Genomic DNA, 21,675 nt, shown 5'->3' with positions numbered 1-21,675 from the left:
TCAGCTGCCAACAGAAGATCATTAGTAATCCTTAACAAAGCAGTTTCTGTACTATGATTGGGGCGGAAACCAGACTGAAATTGTTTGTAGAGATTATGGTCATTGAGGTATGAGTGAAGCTGGGAGGCAACAACTTTCTTAAGGATTTTCAAAATAAAGGGGAGGTTTGATATAGGGCGGAGATCAAAATTATTGGGATCTGCACCAGCCTTTTTGAGAATTGGAATGACGGAAGCAGTTTTTAGGGATGGAGGATAAATTCCAGTGTTAAGGCAAGAGTGGATAATACTAGTTATGAGAGGAGCCAATTAGGGAAGACAAGCTTTAACTAACACAGAGGGAAGAGGGTCGAGCTGACAAGTGGATGATTTAGATTTTTTAATAAGATTTGATACAACAGCTATGGAATAAAACTTGAAAATGACTGAGAGGAAGACAGCGAGGAAAACAGAAAGTCTACTTCACAGTTAGAAGCTCCTACAAAGTTAAGTTGTTGGTGAATATCAGTGATTTTATGAGTGAAAAAAGATAGAAGAGAGTTACAAAAGTCAGCAGAGTCCATATGAGAGGGGAATGAGTCTGGAGGTTTTGTAATTTCTTTGTGTATGGTAAATCCAGTTTTCTTAAACAGACGTTCCAGTTGGCGTCCTTTAGCTTTGAGATGGCGCAGGTTAAGAGTAAACCGTGGTGCTGAACAGGAAAATGAGACAGTTCGGTGTTTAAGTGGAGCAAATATGTTAAGAAGGTTATGGAGGTCGACATTATAGTGAGAAACAAGTTCATCTGGGGATGAGGAGCTGTGAATAAATGGAAAGTCATAAATGGCAGATGAAAGATCTGCAGGGTTAATATTACTAATTTTCCTAAATGTGATGTCACGGGGTGTACAGGTTTTGTAGGCTTTTGTATTTACATTAAAAGAAATAAACATATGATCAGATTGGGGAAACAAATGGGCTTTACAGTGAGTGGGGGTAATGCCAGAACAGCAGACCAAATCCAAGCTATGACCTTTAAAATGAGAAGAAAATTTTATGTATTGTAGAAGCCCAAAACTTTCCAAACAGGAAGTAAAATCTCTGGAAAGGGGGATGTTATCATTGTCCATGTGGATATTGAAGTCACCAAAAATTATCAAATTTGGGGAAAGTACCGAGAAATGAGTAAGAAGAGCAGCAAAGTCATTAAAAAAAATCCTTATTTGGCTTAGGTGGCCGGTACACAGTACATATAATGGTGGGAGTAGATCCAAGGAGCTGTATATATTCAAATGAGTGAAAGGGTGGGGCAGAGACAGGGAGAACAACAGGATTACAACTTGGTTCAAGTTGTTGTCAATAACTTTAGAACAAATAAAAATGAGAATAAATCGGTGAGCAGCGGCAGCCAGACGTGCCAGTGCCGGAAGATATTGAGATGCAGCCTGGCATGACGGTGCATTCCCGGAGCATAAGCGACAAATTGTTCAGCGGGAATTGAACGATATGCTGAGGCTGGGAGTAATAGAAGAGTTGCACAGTGCTTGGTGTAGCCCCGTAGTTCTTGTGGTGAAGAAAGATGAGTCTATACGGTTCTGTGTGGACTACTGCAAGGTGAATGAGGTGTCATGGTTTGATGCCTCGGGTCACTCCTGGACCGGTTAGGCACTGCTCGTTTTTTCATGTCGCTGGATTTGACCAAGGGCTACTGGCAGATTCCCTTGTCTGCGGGGTCTAAGGAAAAAATGGCCGCCTTATGGACCGGGTGCTAGGGCCGCAAGCTGCGTATGCCGCCACCTATTTAGATGACGTGATCATCTACAGCGATGCCTGGGCGGAGCATGTGCAGCGGGTTGCAGCGCTCCTGAAGTCCCTGAGGCAGTCGGGGCTCACGGCCAACCCGAAGAAGTATGCAGTTGGACGGACCTGACTAGTCCCTCAACAAATCTCACCCGAAAAGGTGCCCCAGATCTGGTCCAGTGGATGGAGCAGTGCCAGGCATTGTTTGTGCAGGTAAAGACGGATCCCCACTGTTGTTCATACTTAACTTCTCCCTCCCGTTTATTTCGCGGACAGACGCCTCGAACAGAGGGCTGGGGGCCGTTTTGTTCCAGCAGGTAGGGGGAGCCGACTGTCCCATCCTCCTCGTCAGCTGCAAGCTCAGGGTGCGGGAGACCCGCTACAGCACTGTGGAGAAGACGTGCCTGGCAATCCGGTGGGCGGTCGACTCCCTTCGTTACTACCTCCTGGGGCACCCAGTCACTCTCTGTTCAGACCACGCCCCGCTACAGTGGCTTGAAGGATCCCAATGCTGGGATAACCTGCTGGTATCGTGGCTGATTTCCTCTGCTGCAGAGGAGGGCTGACACAGTGAGCTCACGGGGCGGCGTGAAGGCGGGAAGGAGCAGGTGTGCAGAACTGTGTTGATGAGAAAACCCATTCTCATGTTTTGCAGTGAGAAGGAGCGGGACACACACACACACATACATACAATGGGAATGACGGAGTGGCAGCATCTAGGGCAGATGCCAGAAACAGCAGGGGGAAAAGCACAGTTGGAAATAAAGTACTACTGAACGCAGAAGTGTCTGTGCACTGTCAAGCATGGTGGTGGTAGCATCGTGCTCTGCTGTGTTTTGTTGCCAGTGCATAAAGTGGATGGCATAATAAAGGAGGACTACCTCCAAATACTTCAACTTCACCTCAAATCAACAGCTAGAGGCTTGAAACTTTGACACAGCTGGGCGTTCCAACAGGACAATGACCCCAAACGCATCAAAACTGGTTTTGAATGCATAAAGCAGTCTAACATGGAGCATCTGGACTGGCCTCCCCAAAGCCCCGACATCAACCCTATTAAAAACTTTTGGTCTATACTTAAAAGCTGAATATGAGCCACAAAACCAACCAATTTAATTGCAGGTAGACTAAGCCTACATTTGAATCATGTTGTTGCATTAATTGTTTGCTTGCTCTCAGGCCATTAAATAGTATCCGTACTACAGCTGAAAGAATAAAAAACTAAAACTGTGTTATGCAAATCTAAACATGAATAGACTGCTTGATTATTATTTCATTAGATTCTCTGTGCCTGAATTCAGCTGCCTGAATGACAGCTTTATAAAATAAAGCACGAGTGGATAGTTTCTCCACTATCAGCTCAACAGATTTTACTGTAAGATTTACAGATGAAAGATTTACTTCCATACGTTCGCTCCGTCAGCTGATTTAGGAAACACGCCCATTTAAACTGGTGATAGTCACAGTTTAGTCAGGAGCAAACAGCCTGACTAAACAGCACACTGGCCAACAGAGACGACCATTCAGTGAAAATGACGAATCTGCAGATGCAACATCTGGAACTCGCAGAGTGGAATATTTTAACAAATATAATGAGTTAACCTGAAACAGAGGTGTAGACCAAAAGGTGACTGTTCACTTTTAATCTGCTGTAAATTACTTTTTATTTACAGCTAATATGTGATATATATGGTATGGGGTATGGGGACTGTAACCAGTTTTAGATCCCTTTAATGGTTAATTGCATTGCTCAAGTATAAAACAAGTAGAAAAGTTAGATATTCACATTAATTGAGAGTTGTTTGTGCAGACTTAGTGGAAGGCAGTGTGCAGGAATGTGGGAGTGAACCAGAGCAAGGTTGAAAAACTGGTTTCCCACTTGTGGAAGATGAGCAATCACGGCTCCTACTTAAGGCATGGATGGACATTCTCTCATTGCTGGAATGTTGAACTACTTGGTTAGTGAAACCCTGGCTCTTTACTTAGTTGACTTCTCAAGAGTTTCCTTGTGGCTTCTCCCAGTGACCCTTGCCCTCCTTGCATGCAGGTTGAGGTTTCTCCTTGTCGTCGTATCCTGGAGTGTGGTGAACAAGAGAGAGAGTCCCCCTACCCCCATCATATGTGTGTAGTGGTTAAAACTGGACTCACCATTACGGCTTCCCATAACAATGCTTTCAGTCCTGTAAGTCACTGTTGACACAGTTGCTATTCAACTGTGTACTGCTCTCTGGTGGCCTGATGCGTGTATTACACACAGAGTAACATCACAGTAGGGTTTCTCATGCTGTGTGTGGTGTTTTTCAGTCCCAACTCCATCCACTGAGGAAGATCATGTAACAAGGTTAAAAGCTGAAGAGCTGTCAGACTTCTATTTGGACTTTTCATCCATCAATGTAAGTGTACATCAAAACAAAGACATTATAATTCATTAGTACTTTTCATATTTTAATTTGTCATTTTAACCACATAAAACACTTAAGCAGACACACATTAGAGGATAAAACTGATTAAATTAAGGTGAATCATTTACAGGCAATAAGAACATCTTCCTGCATAGTGTTACAGTCATTTAAAGAGAGGCTGATCTAAAATAAAATGCTTAACTGTCATGGTTTTGGTTGTTTTGTGTAGTTCTATTCAGCTGAGAAGGTGCAGTAGATTCCCCAGTGATCACTAGTGTAGCGTCCACAGTCCAGCTTCTCCAGCCCCACCAAGGCCATGTGATCAGGGGCCAGACGTGGGATTCCACGTTTGATGGCCGGGCGGAGGTAGATTCTGTCAAAGCGGCAGCGAGCGACAAAGGGAAACGTTTTGTTGTTGTTGGCAGAGGTGTCCCACGTGTAGCGGCAGTGCTCCTGTTTGCCCAGTCGCTCCCACACATCACAGACAGTTGCAGGCAGGCCCACCTTGGTCACCTGAGACGGGTCCAGAGAAAAGAGTTACTGTGATTTCTTGTTACAAGTTTACTGGCTGTATGTGAGTGGAAGGAGCAGCGTCTGACCTCCGCATCCCTCAGGTTTGTGTCTCCCCCAAACACAATGGTGACATCATCAGGTGCATGTTTCAACCTCCGCTTCACCACATGCAGCTGTTTCAGACGCTCTGCAGTATTTTCCTTACAGCTCTCAAAGTGGGATGTCATCAGGCACAGCTTCTGACCGTTGACGATCACCTGAGCTTTGGAAACGAAAATGTTCCTGAGCATCACTTATGGAGATGAAAAAAAATATCAGAGATGATTTTGCACACACCTGAGCGACCAGCAGGTTCCTCCTCATCTTAGTGGTGGGAAAAGCTACCATCTCGCTCTCCACAAGTTTGACTCGTGACTTTTTCAGCAACATCCCTGTGAAGCAACCATTCCGACCACCTGATCAACACAAAAGGAAGAGAAAGATGGAGACTTTTAAGCTTTGGTTCCCCTTCAAATCAAATCTTTAGTCAATGATTTGTTTATTCCTTGAGTATTAGTTCCTAGCTCTTCTGAGTTTTGTTATCCATGTTTCTAGTTCTGTTCCCTGGTTGATCTTAGTTCCCTTAGTGATCCCTGCCTTCCCTGTTGTGTCTCTGTGTCTGCATATGTTCCCTGTCTTGTCTAGTTAATATGTCTGTAGTCCTGTTCGCATGTTTTTCTCTGTGTGTTTTGTCCTTTTGCCTCTCCAGTCTGTTTTGTGTTTCCATGTCTTTTTATTCCCAGTCTCAGTTTTTAGTTCATGCGCCTTAGTCTGTGTCTCAGTGTTTGTGTTACTTCCTGGATTTTTTGTCTTGTGTGTGTTGTTCAGTCTGTCTCGTTAGTCAGATTTTGTTCACCCTTGTTCCCTGGTGTGTCCTATCTCCTTGATTACCTCATGTGCACTTAAGCCCTTAGAGTTTGTTCAAAAACAGTGAAGGAAGAATGCAGATGTTACTAATATTGACTAAAGTCCTTAACAGCTCTCTTCATGTGTTACATGAAGTCAAAGCAAAGCAGCTCAGCTGCATTCAGCCATTAATCACCATTTGATCATTCATACCTGTGCCTTTCCTACCTGTATCTATCTGACATACTGTACCTTCAATCATCAGGTAGTTGACGAGCTGTTCCTTCAAGAACTGGACATAAGGGGGAACGAGCTCCTGCAGGAACACCACATCAGGGTTGTGTCTGTATTTACAGAGATTTACTTTAATAATATTAAATGTCACATATGTGCAGCTTTTAGGAAAATGTTGCATTTTCTCCAAACAATGCCTAAAAGTGTGAAAAGTGTAACAGGTACTTACAAGTTTAAATATTTAACCAGGCCTCTGGAACGCTCTGGACGTTTTTCCAAATCAAGCCCGTCCACATTCCAGGTGATCAGGGACAGTTTAAAATCCTCTTCTTCTGAGGGTTTCTGTGTAGCAGCAGGACTGGCAGCAGGACTTCCATCTGGACTGTCTACAGCCAAATCCATCCTGGAAGTTTTTCACAGTCAGTCAGCTAAAATACAAAGAGTCATAGGTAACCTTCACCATACATAGGAGAACAGACAGCAGACTTACCAGTCATCTGGAGTAGTATCTTCACCACTGTGTGTTTCAGAGTCGCTCTCCATGTCTGCTTCAACAAGTTAGCTCAAGGATCTCTGAAGGAAAAGTCCCAGGAAGGTTATGCTTTCTAATAATTTACTATAACTTTACAAACATGGCTTTGCTGGAAATGCACCCAGGCAGTTTCTCAGTATGTTTATTTGACTTTTTGTGTCCATGGTTGCAAACAATTAAGGTTCAAAGTATGTTGACATGTTTTAGCTCCTCCCATTGTATCTATCCCAACCCATTCTGCGTTGCATAATTCCTTCCCCAAACAGAGAAAGGCCAGTGAACAGAGAAAAGCAAACAAAGCAACAACAGAGGTTCAGTAAGTACCACACTATATAAATGCAAGCAAGCAAAAAAGCAAAAACTAAGAAATAAAAGGTTTGATACAACACCACCACAGATTTCAAAAGTGTGTAATTAAATCAAAGTTATGAGAGCTGAATTTTTCCAAAAAGATTGGGCTTTAATAACATATTTTAAATTGAAAACGTTTATTACAGAAATCAGCGTCTTCAATGATGACATATAACCCATATAATATTTGATTAAATGGTAAGTGGCATGTATTTGTATAGCGCTTTACTCAGTCCCTAAGGACCCCAAAGCGCTTTACACTACATTCAGTCATTCACCCATTCACACACACATTCACACACTGGTGATGGCGAGTCTCGGCCAGACTCTTTTGGTAGAGATCAGCTTCTGACATAAATCTGGCTGGATATTTGACCACACTTCTTGGAAACAAAGTTAATTTAAATTGGTTGGTTTTGTGGCTCAGATTCAGCTTTTAAGTATAGACCAAAAGTTTTTAATAGGTTTAAGGTCGGGGCTTTGGGGAGGCCAGTCCAGATGCTCCATGTTAGACTGCTTTATGCATTCAAAACCAGTTTTGATGGGTTTGGGGTCATTGTCCTGTTGGAACACCCAGCTGTGTCAAAGTTTCAAGCCTCTAGCTGTTGATTTGAGGTGAAGTTGAAGTATTTGGAGGTAGTCCTCCTTTATTATGCCATCCACTTTATGCACTGGCAACAAAACACAGCAGAGCATGGTGCTACGACCATTATGCTTGACAGCAGATGAAAGCCTCACCTGTACTCCTCCAAATACGCCTCTTGTCATTGTGTCCAACAAGCTCAGTCTTTGACTCATTTGACTATAAAACCTTCCTCCAGATTGCTAAAGCACATAGTTAGGGTTGGATCAGGTGACTATTAATCATCCCTTAGTTATGCTGCAACATTCCCATGATGCAATGAGTATTTCTTCTTTAGTCACCTTTCTCACTCGCTATATGTTAATAGACCTCCCTGCTTTGAATCGTACTTGTTATTAATCTCTGTCTCTCTTCCACAGCATGTCTTTTGTCCTGTCTTCCTCCCCTCACCCCAACCGGTCACGGCAAATGGCTGCCCCTCCCTGAGCCTGCTTCTGCTGGATGTTTCTTCCTGTTAAAAGGGAGTTGCCAAAGTGCTTGCTGATAGGTGGTCATATGATTGTTAGGTTTTTGTCTGAATGTATTATAGTAAGGTCTACCTTACAATATAAAGCGCCTTAAGGTGATTGTTGTTGTGATTTTCTACTGTATAAATAAAACAGAATTTAATTGAAATTATAAGGATTTGGCTTGTCTATGTGAGCAGCTACAAACTTCAGCCGAGCTTGAAGACGTTGATTTTGGAGCAGTGAGACGGTGACGCTGGCGTTCCCACAGGTTGTAGTTGATGGCAGCTTGAGCTTTGGTGGTTCCTGGGTGTGAGCTGGGTGTGGACGGGCCCAGGTAGGAGGCATTTTGAAAGTGAAAGACATTTATTTTTCCACCAGACAACAAGACAAACACTTCTGGCCATCACCCTCCACAGACAGATTCCAACACAACTCAGCCCCAACAACACCAGCACCACACTAAGACCACATGTGCTTAGATACTATTAGGAATACACCGTAAGACAATTCAAAGTGTGTTCGCACAAAAATAAATACATAAATAATTGTATACATGTGTAAAACACTTTACTAAACTATTTTCAATCTCCATCTATATTTACAAACCCCTTAATGCCTAATCCCCATTCTGTATGTGCTCTCAGGCCATTAAATACCCTCCAAACTACAGCTGAAAGAATAAAAACTAAAAACTGTCTTATGCAACTTTAAACATGAATAGCCTGCTTGATTATAACTCATTAGTTTCTCTGTGCCTGAATGACAGAGTTCTGTTTATAAATTTGTTAATTTAAACAAGTTTTTTGACTTCTCTTCCTGCCATCAATTGATGGAACTTTTTAAAAATTTTAAGCTCTGTTCCAGTCTTACTGATCAAAATGACTTTCAGTCTGTAATATGTGTGTAACCTCTTCATATTGACATTATTTAAATAACAATAATAATTTAAAAAAAACGAAAGTATTCAGGCTGGTATCGTACCTCTGTGTTTCTGTAAAATAAACCACTGTCTCCAGTACGCCACAGACCAGCTCGGCAGATTCTCAAATTTACCTTCACACAACCTGTTCACCCGTCAGCTGATTAACGACTACTGCTGATTTAGGAAACACGCCCACTTAAACTCGTGATAATCAAATTAAGGTCGAAGTTCTGGCTCCACCCATTCTATAAAGGTTGTACAATGTTTTTACCCAAACTTTAATCAGTGTACATACAGATAAAGAATAATTAACAGAGAAAAGCAAACAAAGCTGGCTTTTTCCAAACGGATTTGGGTTTGAAATAACTACATTTATTAATTACAAACTTTATTACAACAAATAGAAATATTAACCGGGGTGGGGGCTTTCGGTCCTTAATAAAATATGCCAAATTTTATTTCTTTTAATGTCACATAAAACAAAAACACATGTGGCAAAATCACTTTTTACCACGTCTAAGGTGTACCCTGCCTCTTGCCCTATAACAGCCGGGACAGGCTCCAGTCCCTGAATTAGATAAACGGAAGAGAGTGGATGGATGCTACTGCATGTAGCTGTTAAAACCGTGGATCAACAGCTTCAGGCATACGTGTGCTGCTGTTACAAGTTGGACTCACCATTAAGACTTCTCATAACACTACTTTCAGTCCTGTAAGTCAGTGTTGACACAGTTGCTATTCAACTGTGTACTGCTCTCTAGTGGCCTGATGCTTATATTACACACAGAGTAACATCACAGTAGGGTTTCTCATGCTGTGTGTGGTGTTTTTCAGTCCCAACTCCATCCACTGAGGAAGATCATGTAACAAGGTTAAAAGCTGAAGAGCTGTCAGACTTCTGTTAATGGACTTTTCATCCATCAATGTAAGGGCATATCAATAAAATTTATTGGTGCTTTTCATATTTTAATTTGTCATTTTAACCACATAAAACACTTAAGCAGACACACATTAGAGTATAAAACCGATTAAAATAAGGTGAGGAACATCTTCCTGCATAGTGTTACAGTCATTTAAAGAGCGGCTGATCTAAAATAAAATGCTTAACTGTCATGGTTTTGGTTGCTTTGTGTAGTTCTATTCAGCTGTGAAGGTGCAGTAGATTCCCCAGTGATCACTAGTGTAGCGTCCACAGTCCAGCTTCTCCAGCCCCACCAAGGCCATGTGATCAGGGGCCAGACATGGGACTCCACGTCTGACGGCCGGGCGGAGGTAGATTCTATCAAAGCGGAAGCGAACAGGGTAGGAAGCTTTCTTGTTGTTGTTGGCAGAGGTGTCCCACGTGTAGCGGCAGTGCTCCTGCTTGCCCAGTCGCTCCCACACATCACAGACAGTTGCAGGCAGGCCCACCTTGGTCACCTGAGACGGGTCCAGAGAAAAGAATTACTGTGATTACTTGTTACAAGTTTACTGGCTGTATGTGAGTGGAAGGAGCAGCGTCTGACCTCCGCATCCCTCAGGTTTGTGTCTCCCCCAAACACAACGGTGACATCATCAGGTGCATGTTTAAACCTCCACTTCACCACATGCAGCTGATTCATACGCTCTTTAGCATTGGCCTTACAGCTCTCAAAGTGGGATGTCATCAGGCACAGCTTCTGGCCATCGACGATCACCTGATTTTTGCAAAAAAAAATGTTTCTGAGCGTCACGTTCAGCAGAACTTATGCACACAAAGAAAATATCAGAGATGATTTTGCACACACCTGAGCGACAAGCAGGTTCCTCCTCATCTTAGTGGTGCGATAAGGTACTATCTCACTCTCCACAAATGTGACTCGTGACTTTTTCAGCAACATCCCTGTGAAGTAACCTTCCTCAGCACCTGGTCAACACAAGAGGAAGACAAAACAAAAACTATTTTAATACAAGTCCACTGACAGGTAGGTTCTCATTTATACCAGTGATCATGGGCTGGGGATTTGAAAAGGGAATTGCACATTTACATGAGTTAGAGCCATTTCTATCTCATCCGTTCAAGTTATTTGAATGTGTCACAATCAAAATTGTAGGAGAGGAAATTAGTTAGAATGTTTAGGAGTTCAAACCTGCATGAACTGGAAACTGCTGGAACACCAGCATCTCTGTCCATAGTGAACCCGATTGAGAGTGTGCTGACCAAGAAAGAAGCCCATGCTCCACATGGGCAAGTCAAATTGTTTCTGGTCAAATGTTCGATCTCACGGTGTGAAGGGTTAACTAAGAGGAGTTAACAGAGTTGAGTGTTGAAGGCAAATTGCTAAACACTTACAGAGCACAACACAGAGCAGACAGGCTGCTTGTTCTTGGGTGTATGATAACAGGGTGGTCTAGTCAACAAGAAAGAAAAACTGACTTCATTGTGTCAGTTAAAGCTGACATCAGCATGAAAATAAAACATCCCTGGTAACAACTGTAAGGTAGGGAGGGGTTTCCTCACACAGGAGAAGATCCCGGACTGACAGAATAACTGAAAAATAAGACAAAGCTGAAGAAGAACTGCCCACTGAACTGCTGATAATGTGCGCATTATAACCATGATGTGCTGCAGGATGTGGGAGACGCAGGCAGCGGCCGTGAGAAGGAGGGAGAAGAGAACATAGAGGAACAATGAAGGCTGTTTTTAGTGTGGGCACACATGAAGATTGGGTTACGGAAAACCAGGAAAAACTAAGGCAGACTGACTCAGAGTGAAGGTTAAGAAAGGGTCCTGAGCATCACAACAAAAGGTACACACATCCTAACAGCAAATGCATTAACCCGTTTACTAACAAACAACACACACACACGCGTGTAATGCAGACCAGCTTATACTCATAAACATGCCATATCTCCCATTACTGTTAAAATTGGAAAACTTAACAGACACTTACTGCTGACCGAGACCTTGCAGGACAACAGGTTGATTTTTTAATAGACCGGTGCCTCCAATTAGTGATCAGTCAACAAATTTAGTGATAATATGTTAAAATTATAAGATGCTTTCTAATGATTAAACAACACGTGAGATTAATTAAATAAAGGAAATGATCTTTTATAATAGTCTTTAAAAATAATCTTTTAAACTTGCATTTCTATTGTTGTCATGCTGTCCTGTCAACTTGGTGGGTTTAGGTTTGACATGTAAACTAGATGACTGCCATTATTTCAGGGAAAGGGGATTTATCTTCCATCGTGCAGATGATTAAATGAGTGCAGTGACTCCAACAGACTGTTGATTTTCCTGTTTCTGACAAACATGTGAAATTTGTACCATGACACACACACACACATCTGATTACATAGAAACAAACGCGCTGCATGTAACAGCACATGGGTCAGAGGGAACTGATGAGCAGTTTGAGAAAAAAATAGTACAGAGGTACAGGAAACTGAGTATTTAACAAAAGATAAGTATGTAATTCTCACTGACAAAACTGTTTTCATAGAATACACGACAGCATTTATAACATTTCAAGGGCCAAGGGTTCCTTCGACTGCTTTGCATCTATCACGCAATGAGGAAATAGATAATAGACAAATACTGCCTGGCTTTGTTTTATAGAAATGCAAACGATGAAGGACTTTGAACCATATAAGTTGTAATCTGGCATTAACAGAGCATTCTTTAATCCTCTTCAACCCATTGGCCCATAAAGCGCCTGATATCTCTACTTCCATGTCCTTAATGAGGAGTGTATCAACTCTTTTATTGATACATTGCAATTAATGTTAAACAGAAGCTTTATCAAAAAATACACATCTCTTAAAAATGCCGTTTAAGCATACCTTTCTCTGGATTCTCACCACCTACCCGCTCTTCTTAGTCTGAGTCTCCACCCTTCTGTTTATTTTCAGTTGCTCTTGGAGTGTTAAATTTTTGTGCAAACATAGCAGTAATAATACAAAGGAAAAGCTATCAGATTACACATGGAAATATGAAACAGCATTGGTTGTTCAACTGCAAAAAGACAGCTTTAAAACTTTAGTTAAATTAATTTGTTCATTTATGAGAGAGTGTTGTTGAGATAAGGAAGCCATTTGGTGTGAGACATGTTTATCAAACTGTATTATTAAATCCATTAAAATATCCATTAGCAGCAATATTGTTTGGGATGAAGGTACAACATTCATCACCAAACATCACACACACCCTGCTTTCGTGCCGTTCTTTTTTTCCCTGTCATGCGACTTCTTCTTACATCCATTTGATTTCATGTGGCTTTAGGTCCACAGTGGAATCAGCAACCCTTTACTGAACATAATAAATGTAATTTATCCATCTGTCTTTATCGTCGGTGTCTAACAAATGTTCTAAGAAAGGTTGCCATGGTGTGAATTTGGTTGTGTGCTTTATCCTTATCAGTGACCTGTCCAGGGCCACCTATGACGTGGCACGTAAACACTTTAGAGTCAGCCTCAAAGATGTCCTTGGAACTGTACTATGAGGGGATAGTGCCTGTGACTGAACCGGTGGATAAATGAATACAACAAACCATGATCTAACTTTGAGACCAATGCCCTTCATAGTCTGAGGTAAAACCAGAAGCTGCCATGTGTTTCCGCACAGCCAACGTACATCAAATACTTTTGATCTGGATTTTGCAGCAGAGCGACAGATCAGCATTTTTCTATCTATGCAGTGCTTTGTGATTTTTACTGTTGTAAGGTAATCGGTTTGACATAACAGCATCAATAACACTGTGATAACAGTTTAAAACATCCCAGTGCTATTTACAATTAGCAATTATTGTGCCTACATCACTGGTGCCACTGGGGAAAACAAAGCGGTCGGTCACATTTAGCTCCGAAAGAAAAAGTTCATCCTTTGGGTGCTCAAAGCATGTTTGAGGCCCAGTGAAACCCCTTAATGAAGTGGAATGACCACAAAAGTCTAGTTTAGGGTTTCAGATGATGTTCAGAATTCAGTAAATATGACAAAGGAATGTACAGCTGTTGTTATATTTACTAGCATAATGAGGATCTAATGCACAGCTTTCTTACGTGTCAGGAAGCAGTCTAGCTGCCATACAGAATGAGTACGAGTAATTTGTTAGTCGAGTATCTGTGAAATTTGCATACTTTAATTACTGTATTTACTTTTAATAAAATCAGGACTAGAGAAGAGTTTGAAACACAGCAATTCATATACAGCTTTCCTGTGTTTGTGACGTTTGGAGAGTCATGTGGATGTATCAGTAAAATTATTAGAGAAGTCTCATCAATAACCACCACAACTGAAAAACATACTGAACCTTTCAGGCAAAACCAGCCTGATTGTCTATTCAGGTGTTATCTACGTTTCATTGCTGATCCCTCCCAGGTGACTCAGAGTCTCACTCTGCACGTCACTGAGTTGAAGCTTGGCACGCTCACGTTGGAGGAGGGCGCTCTTTCACCCCTCACTCTTGTTCCAACGAGATGAAGTTAGTGTGTTTTCATGTTAATGCTGTGGTCTAGTTCCATATTCTGTTTAGTGATATGATAATGAGCCTAATGCTAAGATGTTCTGTGACCACTGCACATCCTGCTTTATTTTCACTGGTGTCTGGGTTGTGTGACGCCGAATCATCCACAAAGACCTTCAGAATAAAGTCACATCTGTTTCTACTTCACTGAGGGACTAGGCAGGGTTGATGTTTGTCCCCTGTGCGCTTTGCTTTAGCTATGTAAAGCACTTTGAATCACCTTGTTGTTGAATTGTGCTATATAAATAAACTTGCCTTGCCTATGGAGCCTCTAGTCATTACAGTTAGGAACAACTCTGACATTGTAGGTATATCCAGTGGTCCAGTCGAGTCCATCATCACTTTACTTGCAGATGATGTGGCCCTGACACTGTCAGATGCCAGGCTCTCTTTGCCTCCCCTGCTTGCCTCATCAATAAATTTGGGCAACTTTCTGGCTACTATTTAAATTGAACTTTCAGGACCTGGTTGATAGTATTAAAGCTAAGATAGATAATTGGACACTTCTCCCACTTTCTTTACTTAGATGTTTTAATATAATTAAAATAGTTGTTCTTCCTAAATGTATTCATCTCTTCCAAAACATTCCCATCTTTCTTACTTTTTTTTTTTTTAATCAAACTATTGACTCTATCATTGTCTTTCTTATGAGCAAATAAATCCCATAGAGTTGTGAAGGCACACTTGCAGAAACCCACCTCTGAGGGTGGATTAGGCCTCCCAGATTTCAGGCACTATTTATGGGTTTACAACGCCAGAACGTGGGTTTTCTGGAATAATGTTTTAGCTGTTCCTGCTGTTCAGATGGTCAGAATGAGTTCTTCACACTATTAAGGACCTCTACATCGACATTTGTTTTGCTTCATTTGCTCAGCTGCAATCAAAATGTATGCTTCCCTCTGCTCATTTATTTCGATACTTACAAATCAGGTATTTTGTTAAACACTCTTTCTCCCATCTGGACCAGCCCCCTGCTCATAGTGAGTTCTGTGATAATTTGATTACAAAATCCTGCTTCCAAAAATCTGATCAGCCAATCTGGTAGTGTTGGTACAACAGTCAGGTTTTATAAAAACAGTGAAGGAAGAATACAGATGTTACTAATATTAACTAAAGTCCCTAACAGCTCTCCTCATGTGTGACACTACGTGAAACCAAAGCAGTTCAACTACCTTCAGCCATTAATCACCATTTGATCATTCATACATGGACTTTTCCTACCTGTATCTGACATACTGTACCTTCAATCATCAGGTAACTGACAAACCGTTTCTTCAAGAAGTGGACATAAGGGTCAATGAGCTCCTGCAGGAACACCACATCAGGTTTGTATCTGCATTTACAAAAAATTACTTCAATCATATTAACTGTCACATATATGCAGCTTTTAGGAAAATGTTGCATCTCCAGCAACAATTTCTCCCAAACGATGCCTTAAAGTGTGAAAAATGTAACACGTGCTTACAAGTTTAAATATTTAACCAGGCCTCTGGCACGCTCTGGAAGGTTTTCCACATCAAGCCCGTCCACATTCCAGGTGATCAGGGACAGTTTAAAATCCTCTTTTTCTGAGGGTTCCTGTGTGACAGCAGGACTGTTGGCTGGACTGTCACCATGACTGTCACCATGACTGGCAGCAGGACTGGCACCATGACTGTCACCATGACTGGCAGCAGGACTGGCAGCAGGACTGTCATCAGCCAATTCCATCCTGCAAATTTTTCATAGAAGCAGTCAATGAAAAATACAAGAGTCATAAACAAACTTCACCACATGTAGGAGAACAGACAGCAGACTTACCAGTCATCAGGAGTAGTATCTTCACCACTGTGTGTTTCAGAGTCGCTCTCCATGTCTGCTTCAACAAGTTAGCTCAAGGATCTCTAAAAGAAAGGTCACAACAGGTTAAGCTTTCTATTCATTTATTATAACTTAAAAAAAAATAGCTTCGCTGCAAATACACCCAGGCAGTTTCTCAGTATGTTTATTTGTGTCTTTGTGTGTATGGTTGCAACACAAATGTGGTTGAAAGTATGTTGACATGTTCTAGCTCCACCCATTCTATCAATTTTGCATAACCTTTAATAAACATACAGAAAATAATATAAAAATAATTACTAAACTATTTGAAATCTCTATCCATATTTACAAACCCCCTAATGCCTAATTCCTATTCTGTACGTGTGGATTTTAAGGCAGGCAGACTAAACCTACACTTGAATCATGTTGTTTCATTAATTCTTTAGTTCTTCTTCTTCTTTAACCCTCTTCATATTTGAAACGATTTAAATAACAATAATAACTAAAAGAAATTAAATTCTTCAGCGTAGTATCATACCTCTGTGCAAATCACAAGTCGACAGTTTCTCCACTATGCCACGGATCAGCTCGACAGTTTCGAGTTTACCTGGATGCCTCCTGTTCGCTCGGTCAGCTGATTCAGGAAACACACCCACGTAAATTAGTGATACTCACAGTTCAGTTAGGAGCAAACCGCCTGACTAAACAGCACACTGGCCGACAGAGACAACCATTCAGTGAAAATGACAAATCTACGGATGCAACATCTGGAACACGCAGAGGAATTTCAACAAATATAACCAGTTAACCTAAAACACCGGCATTTAAACTGCAGTAAATGACTTGTTGGTCTATAATTTGTGAATTATATGTCAAATGTATCCCTCGTGAATGATATCATCTTGACCAAAAACAACATTATTAAGCGGCCAAAAAGCGCTGGATTGGTAATAACGTAGGTAGAATACCGAGGTCATGAAGATTCTCACATAACGTGCTTTAAAAAAAAAAAAAAAAAAAAAAAGTATGACCTCTTTGTAAATCCTGCTCATGAAAACATAAATGTAAGTAAAGACATTACACATAAACACAAAATTACTTTTTACCACGTCTAAGGTGCACCCCGCGATCTGCCCTATATTGCATGTAGCTGTTAAAACAGCGGATCAACAGCTTCAGGCATAACTGTGTGTGTAGTGGTTAAAACTTGGACTCACCATTAGTGGTGTGCGGATCGATACTGAAATATCGATTCTTCCGATACCAGCAATTTATGTTCTAGAATCGATTATCATATTATAATATCGATATTTTAGTACTCTGGGGTAAATTTGTAGTTTTTCCATTAAAATGAACGCAGTGGAAAGAAACTATACAATTCGGATCGTCTAATTTGGAAGGAACTACTTCCTCTTACGCCTTTCATAGTCATATGCGGAATACGGCTGTATAAATGTGTCGCAGCCCCTGGCGCACACTCACAACAATGGCTGAGCGCAAACAGAGTCCTGTGTGGACACGTTGTTGTGGCAACACTACTGACCTCGTCAAACACCTCAGAGTAAATCACATCACAGAATATGATAAGCTTATGTTGAGGTGAACAGAAGAGGAGGACAGGGACAGGTGCTGCTAGGGCGAGACAGACGTCTCTCGCAGAGTCCTTTAGTGCTGCAGGCAGGCAACATGCTCAAATAGCGCACGTCAGTTTTTTTTATTTCTATATGATTATTCTGCATTATTAAACAATAAAAACAAGTTGTCTGTCCTCTAATCATTATGAAGCAATATGGTTATGTTATTATTACAATTACATAATACAATTATATATTGTATTATGAAATGCAATGAAACATTACGTTTTTGTACAGAGTATCGGTATCGGATCAGTATCGCCGATACCACCCTGAATTTTACTTGGTATCGGATCGGAAAGGAAATCAGTAGTATCGCACATCACTACTCACCATTACGACTTCCCATAACACTGCTTCTTGTGTTTGTCAGTGTTTGAACAGTTGCGATTAAACTGTGTACTGCTCTCTAGTGGTCTAATGTTTGTATTACACACAGAGTGACTTCACAGTAGGGTTTCTCATGCTGTGTGTGGTGTTTTTCAGTCCCAACTCCATCCACCGAGGAAGATCATGTAATAAGGTTAAAAGCTGAGGAGCTGTCAGACTTCTGTTTGGACTTTTCATCCATCAATGTAAGTGTACATCAAAACAAAGACATTATAATTCATTGGTACTTTTCATATTTTAATTTGTCATTTTAACCACATAAAACACTTAAGCAGACACACATTAGAGGATAAAACTGATTAAAATAAAGTGAGGAACATCTTCCTGCATAGTGTTACAGTCATTTAAAGAGCGGCTGATCTAAAATAAAATGCTTAACTGTCATGTTTTTGGTTGTTTTGTGTAGTTCTATTCAGCTGAGAAGGTGCAGTAGATTCCCCAGTGATCACTAGAGTAGCGGCCACAGTCCAGCTTCTCCAGCCCCACCAAGGCCATGTGATCAGGGGCCAGACGTGGGATTCCACGTCTGATGGCCGGGCGGAAGTAGATTCTATCAAAGCGGCAGCGAGCGACAAAGGGAAAAGTTTTGTTGTTGTTGGCAGAGGTGTCCCACGTGTAGCGGCAGTGCTCCTGCTTGCCCAGTCGCTCCCACACATCACAGACAGTTGCAGGCAGGCCCACCTTGGTCACCTGAGACGGGTCCAGAGAAAAGAATTACTGTGATTACTTGTTACAAGTTTACTGGCTGTATGTGAGTGGAAGGAGCAGCGTCTGACCTCCGCATCCCTCAGGTTTGTGTCTCCCCCAAACACAACGGTGACATCATCAGGTGCGTGTTTCAACCTCCGCTTCACCACATGCAGCTGTTTCAGACGCTCTGCAGTATTTTCCTTACAGCTCTCAAAGTGGGATGTCATCAGGCACAGCTTCTGACCGTTGACGATCACCTGAGCTTTGGAAACGAAAATGTTCCTGAGCATCACTTATGGAGATGAAAAAAATATCAGAGATGATTTTGCACACACCTGAGCGACCAGCAGGTTCCTCCTCATCTTAGTGGTGGGATAAGCTACCATCTCGCTCTCCACAAGTTTGACTCGTGACTTTTTCAGCAACATCCCTGTGAAGCAACCGTTCCGACCACCTGATCAACACAAAAGGAAGAGAAAGATGGAGACTTTTAAGCTTTGGTTCCCCTTCAAATCAAATCTTTAGTCAATGATTTGTTTATTCTTTGAGTATTAGTTCCTAGCTCTTCTTCCATGTTTCTAGTTCTGTTCCCTGGTTGATCTTATCTGTGTCTCAGTGTTTGTGTTACTTCCTGGATTTTTTGTCTTGTGTGTATTGTTCAGTCTGTCTCGTTAGTCAGATTTTGTTCACCCTTGTTCCCTGGTGTGTCCTATCTCCTTGATTACCTCATGTGTACTTAAGCCCTTAGAGTTTGTTCAAGTTTTACTCTGCCTTATCTTTTGTAAAGGTTGCCTTTTGCCAGCTAATAAAGCTCTGCTTTGAGTTTAGTTTGTCTGGCAAGTCCTTAATTTGGGTGCACGAACCGTTTGCCACACAGCTGTCCCACAACAGTAATAAGCATGTAGTCTCAGTACAAAGTTTTATAGTCAGGTTTTATAAAAACAGTGAAGGAAGAACACAGATGTTACTAATATTGACTAAAGTCCTTAACAGCTCTCTTCATGTGTTACATGAAGTCAAAGCAAAGCAGCTCAGCTGCATTCAGCCATTAATCACCATTTGATCATTCATACCTGTGCCTTTCCTACCTGTATCTATCTGACATACTGTACCTTCAATCATCAGGTAGTTGACGAGCTGTTCCTTCAAGAACTGGACATAAGGGGGAACGAGCTCCTGCAGGAACACCACATCAGGGTTGTGTCTGTATTTACAGAGATTTACTTTAATAATATTAAATGTCACATATGTGCAGCTTTTAGGAAAATGTTGCATTTTCTCCAAACAATGCCTAAAAGTGTGAAAAGTGTAACAGGTACTTACAAGTTTAAATATTTAACCAGGCCTCTGGCACGCTCTGGACGTTTTTCCAAATCAAACCCGTCCACATTCCAGGTGATCAGGGACAGTTTAAAATCCTCTTCTTCTGAGGGTTTCTGTGTAGCAGCAGGACTGGCAGCAGGACTTCCATCTGGACTGTCTACAGCCAAATCCATCCTGGAAGTTTTTCACAGAGTCAGTCAGCTAAAATACAAAAAGTCATATGTAAACTTAACCATACATAGAAGAGCTGACAGCAGACTTACCAGTCATCTGGAGTAGTATCATCACCACTGTGTGTTTTAGAGTCACTCTCCATGTCTGCTTCAACAAGTTAGTTCTCTCTCTGAAATAAAGGTGACAGGAAGATTATGCACTGTTTAAGTCATAAAACAAACACACACACACACACACACACACACACACACACACACACACAGGTTTGGTTTCAATATACCCAGGCAGTTTCCCAGTATGTGTATATAACTTTTTTCGTGTCCTTGGTAAAGTATGTTTACATGTTCTAGCTCCACCCATTCTATCAAGGTTTAATATTTTTTATACCAACCTTAAATAAACATACGTACAGAGAAAGGCCAGTGAGCAGACAAAGCAATGAAAGCAACAACAGAGGTTCAGAAAGTATCACGATATGTAAATGTAAGTGTAACCCGTTCATGTGTTACGCCTGTTGTTCTGCGTTGTGTTCTGCAACACAGAAATATGTGTTCGATCTGTGTGTGTCATGCGACTGCCAGTACACCTCTCCTCCGGCCATGCTGAAAGGAGCTGTGCCTGCAGCTTCATTAATACTACATTAATATAACGAATCAAATACAACAAATTGTTTTAAAACATTAACTTAAGCTCTCAAAAACAAAAAGCACAAAATAAATAATATGTCACTGAAAAAACATCAAAACAACTTATAAGAACAATAAATGAAAGACTGCATCTCCAAAACATAAGAACATCTCCATACCTGCAACACAGAAATATGTGTTCGATCTGTGTGTGTCACGCGACTGCCAGTACACCTCGCTTGACGAGCAGAGTGAAGCTGACCCCCCACCCACTTGAAACGTAAAGGCAAATAGGCGGAGCGGTTAGTGCTACGTTTGTGCAGATTTGTGCAGGTAAAATTAGCGTTTGTGCTGCTACGGTTTCCGAGATATTAAACTTTATTTTATAGGTCATTCAAAGGTCACCATCCCCCCAGACTGCTCCAAAACGGGCCAAAATGGTCTACTTTTTTAGTGCTACGTTTGTGCTGGTTTGTGCAGGTAAAATTAGCGTTTGTGCTGCTTCTGTTTTAAAGATATTAATGAAAATGGAAAGGTCAACCAGCCCCCCCATATTACCCAAATCCAACAAAAGTGGTATCAAACGTTTGTGCTACGTTTGTGCTGGTTTGTGCTGCAAAGATTTTCGTTTGTGCTGCTATCATTTTAAAGATATTAATAACAATTTCTAGAGGTCATCAGAGGTCAACCAGCCCCCCCACATTAATTAAATCAAACAAAATGGGTGTCAATCAACTGTGCTACGTTTGTGCTGGTTTGTGCTGCTAAAATTTTCGTTTGTGCTGCTTCTGTTTTAAAGATATTAATGAAAATGTAAAGGTCAAAAGGTCAACCAGCCCCCCC

The 21,675-nt window shown here is 41.3% G+C and overlaps 3 protein-coding genes and 1 long non-coding RNA gene across 5 annotated transcripts; 1 reads left to right on the top strand and 3 right to left on the bottom strand.

Moving 5' to 3' along the window:
• Nucleotides 1-3,238: 3,238 nt before the first annotated feature.
• On the top strand, nucleotides 3,239-4,139 carry LOC113014132 (uncharacterized). 2 transcript variants are annotated; one of them, XR_003270930.1, is made up of 4 exons: nucleotides 3,239-3,405; nucleotides 3,589-3,736; nucleotides 3,826-3,960; nucleotides 4,083-4,139. It is a non-coding gene; the product is annotated as an uncharacterized LOC113014132 (long non-coding RNA). The 2 variants fall into 2 exon arrangements; XR_003270929.1 differs by having other exon boundaries at nucleotides 3,589-3,960.
• Nucleotides 4,140-4,210: 71 nt separating this feature from the next.
• On the bottom strand, nucleotides 4,211-8,882 carry LOC113014125 (tyrosyl-DNA phosphodiesterase 2-like). Its single transcript, XM_026155438.1, has 7 exons — nucleotides 8,769-8,882; nucleotides 6,303-6,385; nucleotides 6,042-6,215; nucleotides 5,831-5,922; nucleotides 5,030-5,148; nucleotides 4,780-4,950; nucleotides 4,211-4,693 (listed from the first exon to the last, which is right to left on the bottom strand). Exons 2-7 carry the CDS (start codon nucleotides 6,353-6,355, stop codon nucleotides 4,412-4,414), a joined length of 891 nt encoding a protein of 296 aa, XP_026011223.1. The 5' UTR covers nucleotides 6,356-6,385; nucleotides 8,769-8,882; the 3' UTR covers nucleotides 4,211-4,411.
• An 858-nt stretch (nucleotides 8,883-9,740) lies between these two features.
• LOC113014124 (tyrosyl-DNA phosphodiesterase 2-like) lies at nucleotides 9,741-16,597 on the bottom strand. Its single transcript, XM_026155437.1, has 7 exons — nucleotides 16,534-16,597; nucleotides 15,996-16,078; nucleotides 15,661-15,906; nucleotides 15,437-15,528; nucleotides 10,476-10,594; nucleotides 10,215-10,385; nucleotides 9,741-10,128 (listed from the first exon to the last, which is right to left on the bottom strand). The coding sequence occupies exons 2-7, from the start codon at nucleotides 16,046-16,048 to the stop codon at nucleotides 9,847-9,849; spliced, it is 963 nt and encodes a 320-aa protein (XP_026011222.1). The 5' UTR covers nucleotides 16,049-16,078; nucleotides 16,534-16,597; the 3' UTR covers nucleotides 9,741-9,846.
• Nucleotides 16,598-18,238: 1,641 nt separating this feature from the next.
• Nucleotides 18,239-20,364, bottom strand: LOC113014126 (tyrosyl-DNA phosphodiesterase 2-like). Its single transcript, XM_026155439.1, has 6 exons — nucleotides 20,296-20,364; nucleotides 20,033-20,206; nucleotides 19,822-19,913; nucleotides 19,045-19,163; nucleotides 18,796-18,966; nucleotides 18,239-18,709 (listed from the first exon to the last, which is right to left on the bottom strand). The coding sequence occupies exons 1-6, from the start codon at nucleotides 20,346-20,348 to the stop codon at nucleotides 18,428-18,430; spliced, it is 891 nt and encodes a 296-aa protein (XP_026011224.1). The 5' UTR covers nucleotides 20,349-20,364; the 3' UTR covers nucleotides 18,239-18,427.
• Between the last annotated feature and the right edge of the window lie 1,311 nt (nucleotides 20,365-21,675).

Source organism: Astatotilapia calliptera, chromosome 22, assembly GCF_900246225.1.
Source record: "Astatotilapia calliptera chromosome 22, fAstCal1.2, whole genome shotgun sequence".
NCBI lineage: Eukaryota > Metazoa > Chordata > Actinopteri > Cichliformes > Cichlidae > Astatotilapia > Astatotilapia calliptera.
The sequence above is the reverse complement of the archived record's forward strand: the minus strand, read 5'-3'. Positions and strand labels throughout refer to the sequence as shown.